The sequence below is a fragment of the Miniopterus natalensis genome, chromosome 14, assembly GCF_054644295.1.
Source record: "Miniopterus natalensis isolate mMinNat1 chromosome 14, mMinNat1.hap1, whole genome shotgun sequence".
Taxonomy (NCBI): Eukaryota; Metazoa; Chordata; class Mammalia; order Chiroptera; family Miniopteridae; genus Miniopterus; species Miniopterus natalensis.
In genome coordinates this window covers 34125809-34150095 of record NC_142094.1, presented here as the reverse complement: position 1 = coordinate 34150095, position 24287 = coordinate 34125809, and the positions used below count along the sequence as shown (strand labels likewise).

General features: G+C 39.6%; 1 protein-coding gene across 1 annotated transcript in view; it reads right to left on the bottom strand.

The window, feature by feature from the left end:
* A1CF (APOBEC1 complementation factor) overlaps positions 1-24287 on the bottom strand; it is a 113511-nt gene that overhangs the window by 36270 nt on the left and 52954 nt on the right. The window contains exon 3 of the mRNA XM_016220737.2: positions 6517-6660. Coding sequence (XP_016076223.2) covers positions 6517-6615 — 99 coding nt within the window. The 5' untranslated portion in view covers positions 6616-6660. The remainder of the gene's footprint in view (positions 1-6516; positions 6661-24287) is intronic.

Genomic DNA, 24287 nt, shown 5'->3' with positions numbered 1-24287 from the left:
TTTTATCAATGATACTTATTAAATGACTACTATTTGCAGGGAATTGCATTGTTTATTTTATTTTCCAAAGTAATTTGATAAAAATTTTTCAGCTTCAATATCCAAAAATATGCAGTTATTTAAAACTGATATCACAAAGTGTAGTTTCAAACAAGTAGGTATTGTTGTATCAGTTGCCATATAACAGACTGGCTCATGTTATTAAGTAACCTGAGAAATTCTATTTTTGACAGCTGTATTTGTCTTGCTAGTGATAAGAGAGCACAAATTAGTCACCCACTGTTTTTTTTGAAAATTCTTGTTTTGCAAGTATTCAAATTCAATATCAGACTACAAAGTTATGACAGAAATAATTCTTTCAAACCCTAACTTAGAAAATACCATAAACTTTGAAATAATCATTTTTATGGGTATGCTCCCTGAATTGTATTAAGATGTTTATTTTCATTTTTGTACAGAGATTTTTAAAAAAAGTAAACCTGATGATGCCCCCCCCTTTAAAATAATAATATTAATCTTTCCTGTAATCCAGAGTAGGAAGACTGAAGTATTGAGAAGGCTAAAGGATGTTCCCTAAATTGCAAAGAATTTGAGGCTGTGTTTCAATACATGTTGGTCTTCTCTTCCAGTTAGTACAGCCTGCTGACCAATGATTAGCCTGAGCAGATACTAGAAACACAAAATCGTGGCTTATAGAGTAGGAGTATGTCCTAGTCAATCTTGTACGAAATTAAGCGCTAGAGTGGCTAAAGGACTTTTCAAAATCATAGAACTTGTACATGGTAGAGACCAGTCTCTATCAGTCTCTGATTTGAAGTCTTGGATGATTTTCAGTATTTTGCCGCAAAGATCAGTAGAGACTTTCCAATTTATTCAAAGTGATTGAACCGAGTCATGTACATATTTACATCTTGATTAGAGGCTATAGATCTAGATAACTAGGTTTTAGAATTTTAGCTTTCTACATTATTGGAGAATTTCTGATCTAATAGGCATCCTGCTAACAAATATGTATTATTTAAAGTGAATCATGTTACAAGTTTAGACTCAAAAGAAAATATTTTTTAAATCGCCTAATAAGCTCACCTCTAAAAATGTAATCTTAAAGATAACATTTTAGCAGCTCTTGGTTTTGTAAATCTTCTCAGAAATTTTGGCTGGTAGCATTGAAATTATAGCCTTTAAATCTTGGGCACGTTACCTAACCTCCTGTGTCTTGCTTTCCTTATCTGGAAATTGAAGGCGATCATAGTAGTTACCTCATGGTGCTGTTTTAAGGATTAAATGAATTAATATACATAAAGCAATTAGAACATAAGTGCCCAATAAATGTTTACTATTATTTTGTCGTTATTATTAATGTGTGATCTAAATCCTTATTAACATTTTCTCAATGTAATTAAACATATAAGATCAAAGTAATATACAGATTGAGCATGTATTTTTAGGGGTATTTTATCTGAAAACATTTTAAACTATAAAGGAAACATAGCCCTATTGGTATTTTTCCTTTATAATGCCAATGTTCTTAAAGCACAACATTAGGTTTGTAAAAGGATCTCCATTGCTGTTTGAGTCTCTTTAAAAAAACATTATTTTGTAAGTTTTTTACATAGCTGTAATAATGTTAGAATTTTCTGTCCTGCAGACTGTTTTAAATGATCACTTACTGACTGACTACAATTTCATTTGTAACAGAATTCTAAGATAAAGTCAGTTTCCTTTGGACTCTTGTCTGGATAGGAAACCAAGTCACTGGACCACCAAACAGGACAAAAGGTAGAGAAAACTGTTTGTTTTACATTCTTAACTGAACATCCCACTGCCTCCTTCTACACTGCAGTTTAGAAATGAGACTGAAGAGGTTGAGAGGAGTTTTTGGAGTTTATTCAAAGATATTTGGAGACCACTGCTGGTGTGTTGTGAATCCTAGTTACCCCTAAAGGGTAGGAATTGCAAGGCGCTTCTCAGTTTACCTAAGACAGGGGAGAGGGGTAGGAGGAAGCCACTCAGAGCTTGGTAGGTTCCCTGCATCTGGGCCACGCTAGGCTGGTGGGTCTAGCTCACTGCTGGGACACCTCCTGGTGGGCAGCCGGTCGGCCTTCTGCTTTGATTTTGGAGAGAAGAGCTGGTTCCTTTGTGTCACCCGGGCTTCTAAAGTTTGCTGGGTCAGAGAGTGTGTGTGTGTGTTTCCAGGATGCAGAGTTTGGCTATATTTTCGAATCTGGGGTTATCTTCTATCTTCTCCAAGAGCGCTGCTTAGAGTTTCAAAAGCTCTGCAGAGGAGGCTGATGCAGGACAGTGGCCAGCCAGAGGAGAGTGTAGCCGGATGAGAGATCCCCGCCACAGAATTAACGATGTCTCTGAGGATCCTACAAAGTCTCCCATGAGCTTCAATACCTGCCAGGCCCAGAGAGCCTAATGCCAACATCAGTCAAGCTCAGAACTTTTCTGTCCCCTTTCCCTTTGCTTTTACCCCTCCCTTCTACTTCAGCTCTGAGTCAGGGGGTATAGTTAGCGGACTGGGATAGAAAACCATGCTTCTAAAAGCATAGAGGAAAGAAATCGCACTCCACCTCGACATAGTGGGGAAAGGGAAATGGCTGTACCTTTGAATGAAGTTGTTTTTATTATACTGGACTGGCCCTAATTATTTAGTGGAGATTCTTTTATTATCTGAAAGTTACCAGAAAAGTCATGAAACTTGCCCTGAGTTTTATCTGGGGCAAAAGAAAGAACCAGAGCCCCGAATAAAATTAAATGGACAATTTATATTGTTTTAGGATTGTTTCTCATAAAATTCTGCTTGTTGAATGTACTGGTTATATATTCATACCTTATTTAATGATTTCCTTCCTTTTATACATTTAGGTTTGATATATTGAGGTATTATTAATAATGCCAGACTAGACAGGTTTCTGTACACTTCTATCATTACATTTTGGATTATTAGACATTTATGTACAGAGGGGCAATACTCATATAAATATCGACAAATTGCTTTTCAAAGGGTTTAATTGTTTTCCACTACCACTGTCTTTGCATGAATGTTTCAGATACAAAGAAGTTTAAAAAAAATACTGATTTAACAACAATATTTGAATTTATAACATCTATGTAAGTGTTGATTATAAAAAGGAAAAAATCCCCACTATTCAACTGTACTGATCAGATGAAAAAAAACTATTCTGAGGATATCGGTTTTATAGACTGTGGACTCTATAGAATTTTCTCTATGAATTATAAAATACCACTTTATGTGGTAGAAGGCTGCACAAAAATTTTTCAATCAGTCGTTAATTTTGAAGTGCATTAAATTTGGAGGTAAAAACATCTAGAATAATTTGACTTTTATTAAGTATTAAAAATCTAATAGCTCTTTCCAGCCGGCGCCAAGCCATGAATTGCCATGATCTCACCAGTCATGAGCTCCTGTGACTATACTTTAAATACGCGAAGATATGCAGACAGGGTCAAGGAGCTGAGCCCCACGGTGGGCCCCGTGGGGAGCGGCCAACTCAGGCGGAGAGAGAAGCCGGCTCTCACAGGTTCCTATCACAGTAATTTTTTTCTTCTCTTTATTATTTTACGCCCAATGCTCACATCTCTAAGGGGTATAGCACGTATTGCACGTATTTAAACTTCATACAGTTGGTATCACACTGTGTATATTTTACATGGTTTGCTTTCTTTTACTCCACCATGTTTCTGATTTTCATTCATCGCTCCAGTGGTTCTAGTTTATTCATTTTCAGTCTACTGTTTTATACTCACTACATAAATTTACCAGAATTTATGAACTCTCCTTCTGATGAACAGTTTGCTGTTCTTCCAGGTTATTGTCAACACTTCGGTAAAGGCCAAGTGTTGTTGTGTCAGGGCCAGGGTAGCTGGGGAGGGGGTCCGAGTGACATGGGACACTACTTTCCTTTTCCTCAGTTGTAACCCTGAAGGGAGCTGGGATGGGAGGAGGGAACTTTTAACAGTCCATCTCCTTTCTGCTTATAAGTCCTGTATCCAGAAGAGGGCCTGGGACCTAGTAAGCATCATTGAACAAGACAAGCATGTCACTTAACTGCAGGTGTGGATTTGGTCTCCCAGGCAGAAGACAGAATCAGTACTACCCTGAGTTGCAGTACTGTCCTTAGTCCCAGGAGGCTCAGACACACCCAGGCCCTTCCCACATGCCACTCAACTGGCTGATTTTTTCCCCCACTTGCTTTATTGTTAGACACAATGTACAAACACAAAAGAGAAAACAGCAGGGATCCTCTTGGACCTCAAAAAAACAGCAAGGAAGAAAGAGGTTCCAGAAATGTTTTAAAAGAGGTTCCAGGAATGTTTTAAAAGTACAAGATATGCCCAGCTGGCGTGGCTCAGCGGTTGAGCATCGACCTAGGATCCAGGAGATCGTGGTTCAATTCCCATTCAGGGCACATGCTCAGGTTGTGGGCTCGATCCCCAGTAGGGGGCATGCAGGAGGCAGCTGATCAATGACTCTCTCATCACTGATGTTTCCCTCTCTCTCCCTCTCCCTTCCTCTCTCTGAAATCAATAAAGACATATTTTTAAAAAATAACAGTAAAAGACATATTAGTGCCCAGACCAAGGGTGTGGATGGCAGAGTACAACCCACAGAGCTGGACGAAAGGCTCCTTCCTGCTCCCCAGAGCCAGGCCAACCCCAGGGAGCCCTCCACCGGCAGCCAGTCCACACAGGCAGAATGCCCACCATAGGAAAACTCTGTGCCAGTGGGTCTCCCGCGCTCGCAGAGGAGGGCCACATGTGCTCTGTCAGTTACAGTCTGCTCAAGGCCTGTGAGAAGATTCTGTGGGAACACCGACAAGGAAGCACTCGGCTAACCAGACAAGAAAGGATATGACGGGCAGTACAGGCTTGGCTTGGAAAATGAGAAGTTTCCCAGGTAGACTGAGGGACCAAACATAGGGTAAGGGCCGTCTGGGGACTGGAGGGCTCCAGATTCAGTGTCGTGGAGCATGAAATATCTAAACGGTAATGTGCCACTAAAAGGTTTTGTCCTTGGAGTCACACAATCAGGGAGACAGGAGGGGAGCAGGGGCACATGGGATCCTGCAGAAACTCAGAAGGGTGGGGTCAAATAGACAAGTTCTAGCCCTCTGAGCCTTGGTTACTTCATTTGTAAAATAGGGTAGTCTCTCCCTCACAGTGAGAGAATACATGAGTTTAAGGTACCATTAAATATCCAAAAATATAAGAACTGGATTCGGAAATTCTGCTGAATCAAATACTGGACAGAAATGGCACTAGATCTAAGGTCTTTGAAGCTTCCAAATCCCTAACTTTCTCCCCATCTATAAAATGTGGCCACCAATACCCACCTCACAGAACTGAGAAGATTAAGTGAAAGAATGCCACCAGCCCGGGCCTGACCTAGAATACCATGTGAGTCCATAGCTGGTCTCCTGTGTGAATTCTTGACTCCCAGTGGCCCATTCTCCCCAACCAGCCAGAGGAATCCTTATAAGTCGTTCCCAGCTTAGAACCCTTTAATAACATCCCTTTAAGCAAAGGGTAAATCCTGAATGCCCTGCCGTGGCATGTTAGGCCCTGCGCAGTCAGCTTCTCTCTAGGGGTCCAGTGGGAATGTAATTTAGCAGAACAGTTTGGAGGCTAAAAACCCAGCTTGTGAAGCCACACTGCAGGGTGGGATCCCAGTTCTGTGACACTGGTATTCGTAATAATACACAGATTTGGTTAAGTTGAAAAATGATACGGGTGAAGGACAATCAAATCACTGAGAATTATAATACTTTGCCTTACTGTAAAAAGAGGAACATTGTATCTTCAAATAGCATCATTTATGTGTCTGATACCAGTTTGCTTTTTCATATAGCAAAAGCTCTCTTAAAGGAAGTCATCATAAAGACAATTATATACAGATAATTTTTAACAACCAACATCTATGAATAGACAAGTTAGAGTATTTTTCCCCCAAAATGACGGGCATGGAGAAAACTTATTATATTATCCTAAACTTTTGAGTAAATGTTATGAGAAATAACTGGAACAGCTAGGCTGACCAAATGGTCAGTCCTTGGACCCCACAACTATAAGTCCTCCTACATCTGCAATGAAACTAAGGCTAGTGCCTGGATAGTTTGTTCTCTGATAATTCTTGAAACACTGGTTTGGCTCTACCCCCCAACGGCTTTGGGTGGCAAATTCCAGCTGCCTTTTCATATAATACTGCCTTTAAAAACTGTGAAAATCTCTATGACTATGAACACTGATTCCACTTTCAAAAGACAAGTTAAGGTTGAGCTGATAACCCAGAGTAGAAAGAACATCACCTGCGGCATCATCTACAAAATTGAAATGATGCAACTTCCTCCCCCACTGGGAAGGAACATCCATCTAAAGAGTTATATTACTGACCCCATTTTGCATCTTAGGACCACTAATATTTCCACTGTGAATTCAATGTATCATCACTGAATTCTGTGGGTCTCAGCAGACGTCATAAGAAGTTCCTACCTGGACCAAGCTATATCCTGTGCGCTGGACCAGTGCGCGAAGGGCTGCTTCCTTCTGGGTGCCGCTCAATCCATCCCCGGATTTGTGATTTGATTCCATTGAGAGTGATTATCAGCAAAAAATCAGGTTAATTAGGGTTGCTCACTGAAACCAAATTTAAGATAAATTAAGTAAATTGCTGTTGCCAAGACCAAACTTGTCCTTTTCATGAAGGACATCTGTAGGAAACATTCTCTGCAAATGAGACATCAAGGTTAGAGCAACTAACAGCCACACACAAACAAGGCCAGTTAAACATCCTCATTAAGGAAGAGCTTTTAAAAACGTTCAATTTCAATTGAAAGTTAGAAGTCAAAAAATGAGTAATATCCTTTCTCCAATTAGAGTGCAGATCAGTAATTCTCAATCCAGTGATCTGAGGATGTCACCAAATGCTCAAACACAAATTATCTCTTGTCAATTAGAAGAATATGCAGAATGGTCCTTGCAGATGTGGGAAGAGGGCACTGTTACTAAATCAGTCGGCTAGTAGAAGGTATCAAAATCCTGAGAGTTTTAGCTTCATCTATCGATTTTGTGTGTTAACTAAGACATTTATCTACCTATCCTCCAAAGACAAATTTCTGAAACAGAGTGCACTGCGGGCAGATATACAGGTGTCATCAAGTACTTCATGTAATAGAAATGTCCCCTGAGTTTTAACAAAACAAGGACAGTGGATCCTTTTGAGAGATGTAGGAAGGGCCTGCTAACATCTGGATCATATACCACACAGACCACTCAGTAGAGGACATGAAGCCCTTCGTAAAAATCTAAGAAATTACGTAAGTTTACATATGTCCATGTTCTTGTACGTAGATATGAATATGCAGTTTCAGCATTTTATGGTCTCTGCTTTTTATTTGGGTCCATGATTTGAACTCCATTCCAAATGTGGTGGTTGTTCCAATTCACAGGTTTACAGGGCAAGGACATGCCATGCTGAGGGCTCCGGGCCATAGTGGTGCGAGACTCTGAAGTCTCCCATGTGCGTAATCGGGGCGCACCTGCTGGGTTAGAGTGTGAACGACTCAGTGAAGGCCCCATGCTGGGTTTTCACTCTGCTTGATGTGCTCTTTCAGCCAACACAGAGAAAGCATGTTTTATGATGGCTTGAATCGAATGCGAACCTAACATATTTGACGATAGGCCCTTTAAAATTTTTTCTGTCCCATGTATTGAGATTTCCTGTAGTGATTTTGGTTGTCATTGAAAGATTCAGAATGAATGAACCAATAATAATATAAGAAACTGAGCCAAAATCTGGGTGACAAGAAAAGAGTGAAGAACTGAGGTGATCATTTCAGTAAAATGCAGCTTTATGCTTTAAAGTAATATTAAAATAATAGAATAAAACAGTCCCCAAACTAATACACAAGCATCATGTAGAAAGTAATATTTTCAATATCATTTAGAAAATCAAAGGAAAGAAAGAATGAGATTCCAGAGAGAGGGTACCCATTAGCTGTTACAGGGACAGAACAGTTTTATGCTCTTCATATCAGTGTGGCCATTCTTGCCCTTGCCCTTTCTAATGATTCTTGCTTGCTTCTGGCCCAGGTTAATTCCGTTTCCACTCGTTCATTCTCTCTAGGGGCATTTCGTTAGTGCTGTCTGTGTGTCAGCTCCACGCCCTGCCTGTCTTTAGGGTATGTATTGTGTTTTGCCAGCAGTAGGCTAGCCGGCTTAGTTAAGATACCAGTTTCTGTGTCTGTACTTTGTAAAATGCAGAACTTTAAAAAGAAAAAAGTCTTAACTTTGTATTTTGACTAAGACAAATTAGAAAGTATCTTTATGATAGTGGTGATCTGCTATATGTGTAGCAATCCCCACAGGGACATGTTGCTTTATTGACACATTTATAGTGTAAATGCTCTTTCTCTGAACACTACAAGGAGGGAGGAAAACAAGACCTGTTTTCACTTTATGATCCCAACCTGCTGGTGAATACAGTCATAGAAACCTGTACAAAAATGATATATAAATCCTCTTAAAAAACATAAAACTATAAAAAGCATTTTGAAGATTTACAAAGAAAATTAGCCTTTAAGACAAAATCTAACTCTTGCCCTGGTTCCCAAGTGTTACTGAAATTGTTTTCTCATAGGGACACCCTCAAACTCTCCCACAGTGCTGAATTTAATCTGGAAGAGCAGGGAGGCCATAAATGGCCTTGGGGTCCAATGAGGTTAGTCATGAGTGTCTTACAGATGTTTGCAGGCAAAGTCTGTTGCCTTTTGGCTGAGCTGTAGATTTGTTCTTTGCTGAACTTCATCTTTTTCATCAAAAGAGAACAGTTCATGGTGAAACAAGTTTTATTTACAAAACCTATCTTTAGTTTTGGTTAATAATTAGCAAAAGGGATCAAAGATATTTTACATCAGAAAGGCCTTTTGATTACATATAGATTCACTGTGAAATTATTAAGAAAATCTGTATAGCATCTTACTATAATGTCAAGTCTTTGGAAATCAGAACATGGAAATATAATTCAGAATTTGCCATTAGAGAAACTTGATCCTCAGTGTTAATTTCTCAAAAACAACTTGCTCTCCCAATGCTGACCTAATCTAAGGCATGAACTTGAATCCCAGATAAATATTTTTTTATGCAGTTCAAACTTTTGTTTAAAAAATTGGTCAATTTGAAACAAAGGTTTTGCAATATGTTATCTAATTTAGCACCTTGTGAATTCTTCAGCTCTTAGGCAACTGTGTTTTGTTTTTTGTTTTTTTTTAAATATTACAAATGTCCCTTTTTCTCCCCAATGACCCATTCCACCTGCAACTGTGTTTTGAAAGAGTAGTTCCTGATGTAATTTACTGAGGCAAAAGAATTCAAAACCTATACATAGCAGGCATTAAGATCTTTGGAGCTCAAGGAAAGCATCATGAGTATTTATCACTATTCATTCAGAAATTATTTACCGAGTACCCACTATCATCCAAGTATTTTTTAAAACACAGTGTATAACAGAGACCAAAACTAACCCCTCTCCCCCCCAAATCTCAGCTTTATAGTTGTTTTTGGAGTTATATAGTGGTTAAGATAACAAACAAAATAAATTAGTAATATATACAGTGTGCTTAAGATAATTTCTCAGGACAAAAAATAAAGAGTGTAAGAAGAATATGAAGTGTGGGATGGGGATGCGATTTTAGATAGTGTGGTCTAGATGGAGTGAATTTGGGAAGAGCAGTGGGTTAATGAGGGATGTGCTTGGGAGAGAGCATTCCAGGTCGAGGGCCCGGCAAGTGTAGGGGCGCGTTGGCTTGTTGGTGGAATAGTGAGAAGGCCCGTGGGAGAGGGTGAAGCTGAGTGAGTGAGAAGCGGGGGTTGGGGTTAGGGAGATAATGGTGGACCAGGCCATGCAGGACCTTCTGCATTGTGATAAGTGCTTTTTGGCCTTTGCTCTGAGGTGTGAAGCCAGACGATTGACAAAATTTTACTTAAGTTTGAACAGAATCACTGTAACTGTTGAGAATGCTTTGAAGGGAGTCAAGTGGCACTAGGACTAAGGTTAGAAAAGGAGGTGAGGCGTACAAACACAGGGCCTGGTCCTGTTCTTATTTAAAATGTTGCTATTTTAAATTAGAGATTTAAAAAAATATTACATTAAAATATCATTTGTCTTGGTTACTGAGTTATGATATTTCACTCCTCTCACTCAAGTTGGCAGGAGGGTCAAGGGAAAAAGCAAGGAGACCAGTTAAAAGCTATTGCAGCATCTAGGCGAGAGAGAATAGTGGTGAGTTTATAGATGAATGTGTTGTGAGAGAAAAAATGAGGAGTCATGATTGACACCCAGCTTTTTGGCCTGGGCACCTGGAAGAACAGAGTCATCATTAACTGAGCTTGGGAGCAGCAAGTCTGTGGAAAAAGAAGAGGAGCTCAACTGTAGGCATGTTGATTTTGAGATGCCATTAGGCAGCCATTAGAAGAGAGGTTGAGTGGACAGTTAGATGTATGAGTCTGAATTTTACGGGAGAGTTCCAGACAGGACGTATTGATCTGTAAGCTATTTACATAGAGCTACTTAAGCTGTAAAATTGGATGAGGTCATCTAGGGACTGAGTGTAGAAAATAGGTCCAAAGACTGATCTCAGGGGCACTCCAGCTTTTGGAAGTCAGGGAGACAAGGAGGAACTGGCAAAGGAGAGAGGGATGGGACAGCCAGAAATGTAGGACAAGAGCCAAGTGAGTAAGGTGGAGTGGAAGCTGAGTGAAGAAAGGATTTGGGGAACAATTGAGTGATCAGGTGTGCTAATCCCGCCAAGTCATGTAAGATGAAGCCCAAATAGGAACACAGATCCCAGGGATGGACATTCTGGGTTCAGATCTTCTTTGAACCCAGGCAAAGTTTCTTCCCTTCTTGGTGTCGACGTATCCCCAGCTGAAGAGGTAATGGTATTTCTCCCAGGGTCATCATATTACATGAGGAAATATGTTGATGGGCTTTGGAAGATTTCCTGGCATATAGTAAGTGCTAGGCATAGGTATATAGCGTCCGGCAGGGGTATGCAAAACATAAAAAGGAGAAAAGGCAATACAATCACCAAGCACCTCAGTGTCAGTTCAGAGGTTCTGCAGTAAAATATTCCCCAGGCTGGTGGGACGGTACTGTTATCTAGATGAGAGTGGCTGGGACAAGAAAGGGTCAAAGGGATAAGAGCCGGATGGAGAAAGGCTACAGGCAGATTACAGGAAAGGATCCCGGGCACCGCCCCACCCCCGCCAGCATCAGTTTCGTCATTTGTGAATTGGGTAACAAGCAGGCTGTGAGCAACACTGTTGTGAAGATCAAATGAGAAAACACCCACGAAGTGGTCAGTGTAGGTCTAGCACACAGCAAGCATGTCAACATGACTTACTGCGGTTACTGCCAAAGATATGTTGGAGGGGACGAGCAGAGTGGAGGGACAGCAAGGTGATTCCAGACAGGCCCGTGGGAGATGACAGCACTTCTCTGTGTAATTTTCTTCCCTCTCTTTCTTCCTTATGTTCATTCTGAAGGTGGGGTGAGGCCAGGACTAATGATATGAAAAACCAGGGGGTCTCCTCCAGCTCTGCTGATTTTCATTCATCTGTGAGGAATGTCTCCCCATCCTCTAGGACAGTTTTCTTTTTCTTAGCAAAGGAATATTTTGTTGAAATGTATACTCACCACCATGGTTGCTATATAAAAATGTTCCCCTCTTTTGTTCTTCTGTCTCCATCCCAGGGGATACTCTCTGAGCCTCAGTTTCCATACATATAAAGTTAGAATGATAATAGCATCCTGGGATAAACTTGTTTCATGTGAGACAGTGACTGGAATGGTTTCCTGCATTTACGAGTATGGTTTCACATTTGTGTGAGAGACAGAAGAGTAAAATTTTTAGAATGCAAAGAGATTGAAAGAGTTGACATTTGCAATTACTTTTTTTCCTTTTTAATGCCTTTCTGGCTCTATAGTTGCAACTTTAGTACCTATGTGGTCAAGGAAAAGAAGGGTCTAGAAGTTACTGGGGGTTCAGGATTTTTCCCTTCCTGAAGTGACAGAGTGGAATGAACAGCTCACCTCATCACTTGTTGAGGCTGCTCAATAGAAATTCCTAGGGTTCACTGTTGGGCAAGGTCAGAGCTGCTGTTCCTGACCTTTGACCCTGGTGACCCTCAGGTATCAGTGGGTCCCGGCTCAGGGAAGGCAGCAGGGAAACCGAGACAAGGAGAAAGTTGGAAAAGAGAAGCAGGCCTGAGTCTTCTAAAATCTGACATTTTCAAATCTAGACCTGTCAGGGGAACACTATGTGCTGCTTTTTTTATTATAACCTTGATCTCTGAAGAGGAAAAGCATTTATTTTGTCCATAAAAATTGGTCCCACATAGAGAACCAAGTTGTGGAAGGGAAATAGGAGGGGATTTTAAGTGATATTTGTTATGCAGATTTGCCTGAAGTTATGGCCATGCTGGCAGATTTTTATGTCCTTGTGGGACCCAAGTTGACAGCTAGGGAAACAGAAAAAGTGGGAAAACAAGTTTTTGTGTTTTTTTAAAAATATCTCTCAACATAGGAAATTGGGCAAGACATGAAACAAAGGTAGGAGAAGTGCATGATGCAAACACACACTCAATCGAGGAAATAACGGTGGAAAGGCCGAAGCAGAAATGGGAGTCATGGGTAATAGGCAAGATGAACACAAAGAAGCAGAAAGGTAAAGACAGAGAATTGAAGTTAGAAGATCTTGTGGTTGAAATTAAATGATGTAATTATCCTCAACTTTTACCATAAGAACAACAAATATTAATTTAGTATCCTGGGTACGTGCCCTGACCAGGAATCAAAGCAGCAACCTTTTGGTGCACAGGACGATGCTCGACAAACTGAACCACACCGGCCAGGCCAGAAAGACTGTTTTCTGACTCCGTAAGCAGAAGAGAGGTATTCTTTGTAAATGAGCTGGGAGACATCGGGGCTTGTGCTAGCAATGTGCCCCATACGCTACAAGTTGATGATGTTTCACCTGCCATTGGGACCTCTCCAAACCAAACCCAGTCTTTCCCAATGTGTGACTGACTGTGCACTGACGTTGCATGATGTAGTCTGGGCATAACTCTTATGCAACACGCATAAAACCAACAAGTGGCTTTATCATGAATTTGAGCCTTCTGGTGTCTCCTAGGAATTTTACATGGAGGAATTCCAGATTGTGTTGAAATGGTTTGTGGGGGATTTATGGCCATAGTTATGCATTTGCTTAATTGGTGCTAAGGAAATATTACTTTGTGTTACTTGATAAAGAAATATAAAATAGCTCTATTATTCTCTTTGGAAAAACATTTGCAATTGGTCTTAAGCTAATTTTTTTTTTTAAAACAACCTGTTAGTATGTTTGGGTTTTTCTTTTGTTTGTTTTTTTAATTGATTTCAGAGAGAGGAAGGAAGAGGGAGAGAGAGAGAGAGAAACATCAATGGTGAGAATCATCAATTGGCTGCCTCCTGCCCACCTCCTACTGGGGCTTGAGTCTGCAACCCAAGCATGTGCCCTGACCGGGAATCGAACCGTAACCTCCTGGTTCATAGGTCGAAGCTCAACCAGTGAGCCATACCAGCTGGGCCTTAAGCTTATTTTGAAAGTGAATTAATGTGATAGCTGTTTATTTGGCCATCCATCATGAGCCATAGCAAAATTAATAGGATATATATACACATAACATTCCAAAATGTAGCCATAAAAACATCACACAAAGTCCTAATATGTGGCATCTTATTTTTTCAAAGCAACATATATCAACAAAAAAATAATTAACCAGAATTCCTTTTATGTTACTAAAGTATTAGTAATGAATCATGCATTAATTTGGTCCTGGTCAATTTGGGCCTAATTAAGGCCCCAAATAAAGAAATTAAAGTTGTTCACAGTAGATTTATTTATCTTACTTTAGTTTTTAGAAGGTTCCACAGTTTTAAGGAAAGATGGGCTTGTATTTGAATTTTAGTTCTGCCACCAGGATTTGTACTCTTGTGAGACCCTGTTTTCTATCCTTAGGAAAGAATAGAAAACAGGGTGTATTATAAAGTGTTGACAAAGAAATGGCTATTTTTGCAAAGATATATAGGACCAGCCAATACTTTGATTACTGTTTGTTGATGTTTAAATTCATATACTATCCTATTTGGAGCCACTCCAAGTCCTAAATAGAGTAACTTAAAGCAGCAAACCCTAAGATACTGGGGAAATAATAAAAATATTTACAGAGAAAAATAAAAATATGCCAGAAAAAAAATACTATTAGAGCTATTGACTTAGAATTTATAAAAAAAAAAAAAAAAAAAGAGCAAGCAAATGTATAATAGACAAACAATTATATTGCAATTTTTGTGTATGTCCTTGTGTATATACTTACATGTATGCACACACACACACACACACACACACACACACACACACACCTGGATTAAATCAGGGCATTATAAACATTCAGGGGGTGAGGAGTCATGTTTTCCCAACTTTTTGTTTTTTAACTAATTCAATATCAGGAATCACACACAATCTCATTTTAAAAGAAAGATACACAAACTCTTGGGAAAGTTAAGCACATTTATCTGGCCCACAGATCGTCATTCTTGCAAAACAATCCTGACAGCTAGAAATCCTTTTAGTTTTGAGGAGTAAGTAATTTTGAGTAGTCAGAATAAAATATACATTTATTATCATTTTAAAAGTCTGTTTAAAATATTGCAGAGTTTATGGTCTAGTAGAAATAACCTCCAGATTTTTTACATGTTCTCATTAAGTGATTATTATAGAGGTACATTTTATCTGCTTCAAAAGACATTTTGCCATTTATTTGCTTCAAATGCCCTTTAAATATCAACAAGTAGCCTTTAAATCCCTGGAATTTAGCTTGACACAGTAAATTACACAAGAAAAGATAGGAGAGAAGAAGCATTAACCTATGCACGTCTTGGAAAAGTGGGACTTTGAGATTTAACTGCAAGTGTTGCTAAATTTTAGCAAGTAATATTCACTCTATTAAATCTCTCCTTCCTCTATTTTTATCATGCTCTGAAAAGCAAGTTCACTGTAATCTGCTCAGAGTGTGTTCAGTCTGAGTGAATTCCTTTTACTGTGACTTGCAATACCTTGCTGAGCAGGGCTTTAGCCTCAAAATATTGTACCACTGTTGAGACATACTTTAAACTGCCACTAAAGGATTAAGAACAGTTTTAGTCCAAGTCAGCTGACAACAGATATGAGATGCAGGAGCTATCGAGAAAGAACAGACTCCCTACCTGGCCCCACATTATTATCACCTGTACTTGGGCACCACCCTCCCCACCCCTAAGAGATTCTGATGGACCTGGTCTGGAGTGGGGCCCAGGAAATGGTATGTCATCACCTCCCCAGGTGATAGCATGCAGCTGAGTTTAAAACTGCTGAATTAAGCTTCGGTCTCTTCATGTTAAATGTCAAACAAAATGAAACAACTAAGAGTAACTGAATTTATTCTACCTGCCGAAAGGATAGGATGGATACATAAAAAATTTTAGTAAATGGAAGAAAACAGCTATAAAAGAAAGGTAGAGACTAGATTACAGGAGAAAGAGGGGATAATTAAAATATTCTCTAATGGTTTTCTTGTCTAGATTTTCATCTCTAATGAATAAATATTTTCCTAATCACTAGTATTTAGAAATACCAACCGTGAAATATAAAAAATAAAGTTATGCATCTTTCCTAGATTCTGGCTGAAGTGATTTGTTTTCAGCGCAGTCTCCATGAGGATCAACCACTACGATATGGATGTAAGATTGGATATTACTACTGTAGGCATAAAACGAGGACTTGTTGGGGTTTGTGTCTGACGAGAAAGCAAAAGCTGTGAGGGAGAGAAAGGACAGCGAGTAGAAGGTAAGGGTGGGTTTTAGAAGAGAGAGGAACTGATGTAGGAAGCACACGGGTGAGTCAACTTAACAGACATGCCTGAGCAAATCTACGAATCCCTCCTGCTGCAGTCCTTAAAGCCTCTTTATCCGAAACAAAATCCAATATAGGCTCCTTATGAAGTCTGGATCTTAGCTTTTTTCTGCTTTCTGCACGTACGTATTCTTACGTGTTGCTCCTCTTACAGTACTAGCCTCCCCCCTCCCCTCACTGCCACACACACCTCTTCCATTACTGGACTTAATCTGAGCTCAGCCAAGGTGTAGAATAATGAAACTTCCCTGCTTACTACCCTACTACCCTCTGGGCGCTGCCTCTCTGCTTTGCACACCACTGCTAGATCAACCTCCCGAAGATGTCCCTTCTAGTAGTCACCTGCTCAAAACCTTCACTGGCCTCGTCACTAACTATGAAAAACAGTCCATTCCCTTAGCCTGAAATGCCCTGGCCCTAAGTTATCTCTCAATGCAAGTCTAAAGCTGTTCTATGCTAGAGCCCATCAGGTCTCCCAGACGCACCGGTTACTTCTTAGGTTCCCTTGTTCTTGCTTCCCATTTGCTGCAACCAGAGTTCCCATCCTTCTTTCCACAACCTCCCTGGCTGAGAATTCATGCCTGCTCCATCAGGTTGTGTGTAGTTATGTGGATATACATGATCGATGCACAGGCATACAAATGTGGACACAAATGTTTATACATACACAGAGGCCGCTGTTGGCAGCACATCACACAAGATTCCTCCCTATATACCCCTTCCCTTCTGTAACCAGCTCTGACACCTCACCGGTGGCTCCTTTACAAATCCTCTAGCCTCTGCTCTCAACTTGGATAAGAATATCAGAAGCTCTGAAACAGAGACTCTCATAAGTCACCTGTACTTGATGACATTGAAGATCTGGGAGATGAATACCTATAGTTTTTTAATCCAAACAAGATTTTGGAAAATTTTATTAGCAGATGGAAACTGTGCATGTGTTGGAGGAGGCAATGTGTGATGGGGAGGAAATGGAAAGCCTTAAAATCAGACAACATAAAGGGCTTTCTACTCCCTGAAGGTTATGCTGTAATGGCTGGTTTTATGTGGCAACTTGACTGGGCCACAGAGTGCCTGGACATTTGGCCAAACATTATTCTGAATGTATCTGTGAGAGTGTTTGGGGATGAGATTAACATTTGAATTGGTAGACTGAGTAAAGCAGATTGCTCTCCTTTATGTGGGTAGTCATCATTTAATCAACTGAAGACCCAGATAGAACAACAATGTTGAGTAAGAAGGAACTCCACATGCCCTGAGACATCACTCCTTTCTGGGCTCTTCTCGGGCCTCAAGCCTGCCATCTTTCAGACAGGAACCACACATTGGCTCTCCTGAGTCTCCAGCTTGCTGACTGAAGATTTTGGTACTTTTCAGCCTCTATAATCATATAAGCCAAGTTCTTATAATAAATCTCTTTTGATAGCTAGTTAGATAGATGTAGATATATTTTAGCGATACCAATACTTAAAGGTGTTAGAACAATGACAATACTAAAAAACATTCATGTATACATGTTAGCCAATTGGAATTCTTAGTTTTGTTTCTCTGGAGCATCCTGGCTAACGGAGATAGACAAATGGTTTTGATGTTGTCATTGTTCTAGTACCGATACGATCACTTAGTTATGATATCCAGCTCTTCCCACTATGCCTGCCTTTCTTAAAGATACCTGGGAAAGGGAACTGGCAGAGTTTAGAAATTCTAGAATGGCATAGCCTCATGAAAGGAGAACTTCTTTGCATATAGGTTTACTTCTTTATGAATGGTTGACTCTTGTATGTGCCCCAACTGGGGATCGAACCTGCAGCCTTGGTATAAAGGGATGATGCTCTACAAACTGAGCTACCCAGCCAGGGTACCTTTGCATATATATTTAATTTCTGAGATGACTTACAGATTGTTAAAGTGGTAATCATAGCATGTAATTTAGATATTCTTCAATTCCAGTGCAGATGTGTATGCAATAGGCCTGGGACCAATTATTTGTGGACAGACTACAGAGACCTGATGAGCTGTATTTCAGTCATTCTTGGTCTCATGTTATATCTCCTTTGTTTTTCTCATTGAGATTTTCTTTTTGAACTTAGTTGCTGAATCTGGTTTCCACAGACTACTTTGGAAAAATTAAGTTGAAAACTCCATTCTCACCAAGACTCCCAGTCATTAATGGAATATATTTGATCACTGAGTGAAGTTTACTAAGTCTAACTATCAATTAATGTCAACTTTCCATTTTATACCTATCAAAATTACCCAACTTTGTACTCCATATTAATTTTCAGTGTATACCTTATCTCTACAGGCCAGTTTGAAAGATGGCTAGGAGTTAAGAAAAGAAGGGAGAAGGAAGGAACTCTAGGAGACAGAGGTAGAAGTGAAAATATCCTAAGGAACCATACAATGGCATTCCCTGGATGATTCCAATTTGTCAATGCACCTGTGTTAAGTAATTTATATAATGTGGCAGGGACATGGGGGAATTAATACCTAGTAAGTGTGGTGCTCAAATGACTTTAATAATAAATCAAAATTATTTAATAAATTAAGTGAATTATTCCTCCAAGACCAGACAAAAACCTGCCATTCAAATACTTTATATTCTTCTCTGCTTACCCATGACACTTGCACCCTGGGCCACCTCTTCTCTCCAGCTTCTCTTCACCACCCGCAAAACTTTACTTGTCCTAAGTACCATTCCCACAAGGCTTCACCAGGTTATTCTGCTAAGTGAGTTTAGGTTAAAGTGTTCCTGGGTGCCCCATCACTCACACCCTGCATACCAACTAATTTGTATTTTAACAAGGAGCTTCTGAAAACATACTCTTATTATCCTAGGTGAATAACCCTATTGAGGCTGGCAGAGCTTCTATTTGGGAGCATTTGGGTCTAAATTTAAAGCTCCAAATTAGGTCAGTTTAAATATGGGACTCCCTCAGCATTCAGAGACCTAGCAGCCCAATTATTCTTTCCCTGGGGAAAAGGGTGTGTCCTCCGGGTGGGAGGTGCTTCGACCTCTTCCAACGCTAGCGGGCTTTTGGTGTAAGGCAGCCAAGTCATTCAAGACGGTTACTTTGGATTTTCGGAGATGCCTTCACTCTGTTCAAGGTGCCTGTGCCTGCACAAATTTCCTCTGTGATCTGGACCTGGCAGGCTCTCAAAGTGACCAGTGGGGTCTCCTTTGACTGAGTCTCTGGCTGTGTCTGTCTGTGAGTCTGGGCATAGCAAAAAGGGTGGGGCTCAGAGTGGAGGGAATATTCTTCTTAACCATGGAGGTCCTGTCAGTGTCTCCCAGAGCTGTGTAATCAGGCTGAGTGAGACATGCGGTACAATGGCAGGTGGCAAAATGGAAAGGGCCTGCCCGAAGGTTGGAGTCCTGCACTTGGGTTCCCGCCCCAAACAAAAAGTGTCTTTCATCCTTGGGAAAGTCATTTAGCTTTTCTCTGTCCAATAAAGGACCTCAGAGTTTCTTTCTGGTTCTAAGGACTCAGTGCTTCTCATTGTTCCATCTATAGTCTGTTTACAGGGTGGCATGTGCCGGACTGCTGGAGTGCACTCCTGTTTCTACCACTGACTAACTGGGACTCTGGGAAAGTTTCTCCATGTCCCGATGGCTTACTCTCTTTATTGGAAGAATGGTATAGCAGTAGTCCTGTTCCATAGGACTCCATACGATTAAAGAAGTTAATCTATGTGTCTGTCACATGGCAGGAGCTATACAAGGAATGTTAAGAGCCATTATTAATACCATTGTCATCGTCCTCAAAGGGTGCCAATTCTAATGGTTGGTAGTCATAAATGCCTGGATTGTGAGTCACTGTCACAGATCTTCACGAAAGGGGGTTGCTGAGATAAGCATTTATATGTGCCAACAGCTTCCCCCTCCGTGGTCTCAGATTCTGATTCCTGACTTCCACCGCAAGTAATCAGAAGCATTATCATTTAAGTATGTCTAATAAGCCAATATACTTCATGTAGAAGGCCCCAGCTGAAAACATAAATACTAAACACAACCCTAATAGAAGAGCTGGATAGAATACTAAAGGTGAGTTAATAGAAATGTGCAACAATTGTATTTATACATAATACACTGCCAGTCTTGTAGGAGATACTGTAGAATCCTCGCTTCCTTCACTTCTTTCTCTGTGTTAGTTACAGCATCTGTACTGGTTTAAACCTTTTTAGGGTTGCTTTCTTCTGGGACCTCGTGGGACTGGTTTTCTGCTCACCTTCCATGTGGATCCTTAACACCTCTCTTCATAGTTTCATCTAACCTCTTAATTTATCATCAGGTTGGTTAATGTCTAGAACAGTAGTTGAAGGTTCCCTACATAATCAGCACTTTGCTACATAAACAGAGCTAGGCTTGCGCACTCTAGGTGAGAGCATCATTCAATTAACTAGCTTTGTACAGTCGGAATGATGAATAGTGAGTTAATTCCCTTGAAGAAACTAGGAAAAATTGAAACTATGAAAAAAGTTGGCATTAAAATATCTAAATAAATTCTTCTGTATAAAATGCTTTCTAAACCAGAACATTCTATAGAAACAAGGTATTCTAGTAGTTAATTCTGCTACTTAAATCTGATGTTCTTGAAACCAATTGGGCATCCCAAACCAATGATCATTTTTTAACTGCTGGAGGAAGAGAAGATATCATGACATCACTGAAGGTGGCATTTTATAGAATTACAAACCGATTTGCTCACTTAGTCATTTCATCTGGCCAAATCATAATGTCCTACTTCTCTTTAGCTGGATTACTGACTGAGGCAGAGCATTGTACATAACCTTGTGAGCTAGAGGGAGTTATCTTAATCCTTATTATTGTTTCTTTCTAAACATTATCAGGGACCAAACCCTAGTGGAATAAGCAAAACCTAAAAAATGTTTTTCATGTGGTCATTAATACCTACATATATAAAATTACACATCCGTATCTGTATGAGGGAAAAAACTTTAGTTTGTATAGCTTTAAAAAATCAAATTAGAGAGCTTAAGATACCTGCATATTTTAGTCAAGACAACCATTTTTTTATATAAGATATTATTTTAATTTTTGCTTTGGGTCAATCAGAAATATTCAACACAAAATTGTTATAAAAAATTCTAAATAGTTTTTAAATGCTGATAACCTAGTGGGACTGGGTTTGAGACATAAGATGATAAACGAGCTTTCCTGATCCAATGAGCAGTAAACCTTTGTTAATAGTGGCCTGGACTGGACGGCACTGGGCCCGGGAGCAGATGGGGCTGAGCTTTCTAACGTAGAGTGTCAGTCACTGCAGTGGTGCCCTGCCTTTCCCAGATGCTTTCCTGGGGCCCGGTGGGGTGGGGGAGTTGGGCTGTTAGAATTGCACTTGAGAGGAGCCTGGTTACTGTTTCCATGAGTAAGATAAAATGGTGTTTATCCTCTGTCAATCAATATTGTCTTGTTTGAACTTATTGAGTCATTTAGAGGCGCATAAGGTAATGAAAACCATTGTGCAATAGTACCCAGCATACTACCCAGCTTTTGAGAGATGACAGTATTTTAAATGAATTATTGAAACAGGTTTTTAACATCAACCTGACTGTGGGATGAAATGAACACACAGGGTGACGTGGGTTTCAGTGAAAAGGGAACTGGGCTTTTTCTACGACTTTTCTTGAGCAACATTCTCTAAAGTATACTGTTCTTTTGTTTAGAATAAAAAGAGGGATAGGTTGTCTCTTTCTCTGAATAAGTGGAATAGGGTTACTATTTGTGGGTAATCAAAACTTCATTATTTATGCATAATTTTTATTTATGTATATATTTTTTACTTTTATTAGAAACATTTTGGCAAAGAGGAGCTAACTGGTAGGTTCAGAAAATTTTAGGAAATTTTTCTGGAGGTTGTCACAGATAGGGGAATGGAAAGGGAAAAGAGTTTTGCTCAATTCCTTGTGCGCTAGGAACTGTACTTAACTGTTTTGCTATATCATCTTATTTAATCTTCACTAAATTCTATGGGGCAGATTTTATGCCTGTTTTGTATTTGAGGAATCTGAGATTCAGAGAAGTTAAATATTATGCCCAAGGGCACAGCCTAGGGAGTTTTGGTACAGGCACTCCAAACCAGCTCTGTCGGGAAAAAAGTCCAGTGTTTATACTATAACTAATTTGGGACGTCTTTAAGATAGATATGGTCCTGTGTGATGGGAGAGGGCTAGACTGTAAGGTCCCTTTTTAATTGTGATGATTTCAACCCATGTTATGAATGTTGGATGTGAGCTATAAAAATGATTTGTTTTTCTCTATCTGTGTTCTGAGTAAAACCATTTCTGAGAGACATTTATAGGGGTTCCTGGAAGATGTTCTGTTGTAAATTCAGCTTGGGAAACTAAACATTGCCTCCTCTCCTGGATCTTTACAATGAATGAACATATTAACACACAGTGTAAACCCCCGGTCATTGTGAGTACAGTACAATTGTGACACGCTTGGCCTCTGGAGTCAGACCACCTGGCTGGGGACCCTGGCTCTGCCACTTCCGAACTGGCTGATGTTGAGCCTGTTAGGTAACTTATTTGAGCCGCGATTTTTTCACTTGTAAAATGTTATAATAGTATCTACCTTACATAGCTGTTCTAAAAATAACATGAAATACATGCATGGATAGTGCTGAGACTTGCACTTGGCAATATAGTACTTAATACATGCCTGTCACTGTTACTATTACTCAAAACACTCATGTACAACAAGACCTGTGTAGCCACCATTTCCTCAACTTAGTTGACAATACAGTCACTTTTCACTTTTTTTGAGCCACATTTATTAATACCCACTGAATATAGTATAAGAAATTTATTTGAAACGACACAAAACCAATGTGGTATTAGCCCCGTTGAAAAGAATAACTGAATATTCAGTGCTTTTACATCCGTTATGTCACTTTACTTTTGCCGCTAAGGACTATGTTTTTTCTTGCCAACTATCTTCCTCCTGCCCTTATGCTTGATAAATAATAAATTGGAACAGAAAAAAGGGGGGAATTGTCTCAAATGGGCAGTATCGACATGATTCCAGAAAATATGGCTCTTACAAATGAGCCTGTAAGTCATTTGTCTATTGCTCTGTATTTAACAGGGAAGGGCCTCGTGCTTTGACAAATAAGTGACTCACTTTTCTTTGCTGACCTGTTGTATGCATCTCAGCACATACGCGAGAGCATGCTTCAGGCCAGACCACTACCTCTTTGCTCCTAAATTATAACTAGAGTTGAATTTTCCATTGTATATTTTTCAAAACACTAATCCTGCACAAATAATGTTCTTCATCTTCTTGGAGATACACAACACACATCTGAAAAATTTTACAGTAAATAAACTTGTTTAACTTGAAACCCATTCCCCTTGGAACTTCCTTTGGTAATCATGGAACGAAAGTATTTCAACCGGAGTCTTTCAAAGACTTCTGGTAAGAATGGGATGTTTCTGATAAGTGCCCTGATTGATTTATTGTCTTAGATAAAATACCATCATATTCTGGGTGTGAATCATCGTTTTTTGGAGTGAACAAAAAGATTATGTGAAAATATATCCACTGCAGTACAATTGCCCAAACCATCCTGAAAGGAAAGATCTAATTTAGCCATCACAAGGTTGAGATTTGACACACTCAAAGCCAACCATTTTCTGATTGTTTTGTTTTGTTTTTTGCTAGAATGAAAAGTGAATAGCTTAGGGCATCCCTTTGGTTAGTACAATAATGGCAGAGGAAATAGCAAGAATTCATCAAGGTGGGTTTTTTTGTTATTTTTTTTGCTAGTGGTACAGGATAAAGGAGCAAAAAAAGAGATAATTGAATATGTGAAGTTTAAATATGATAGGACTTATGACCCATACAGAAAACTCAATCTGCCAATGATGTTAATACTATTTCTCTTTAATACATTTTTGCTTCCCGGAGTCCTAGGACTAGGAGAGGTAGTCAGCTCTCTCTGCTATCTGGCTGTCGCTAAATAAACTTTCAGAAACATTAGCCCCACACTTGAACTCGAAGTGGTAAATCTACATTTTTTTAAGCCTCAGAAAATGATTAAATCAAGGAGTGAAAGATGGCCACCATCTCGTTTTGAGATGATACGATCATTCTAATATTTTCTTTTGTTTTCAGGTTGCTTCATAGTATAAAAACAAACTAGAAAAGAACTCTGAATTAGGCTCTATCACAGAAGAGGGTAAAAGCTGTTTTCACTGCATTTCCACTGATCCACACGGCACAATTTGACAGATTTGAAACAGAAA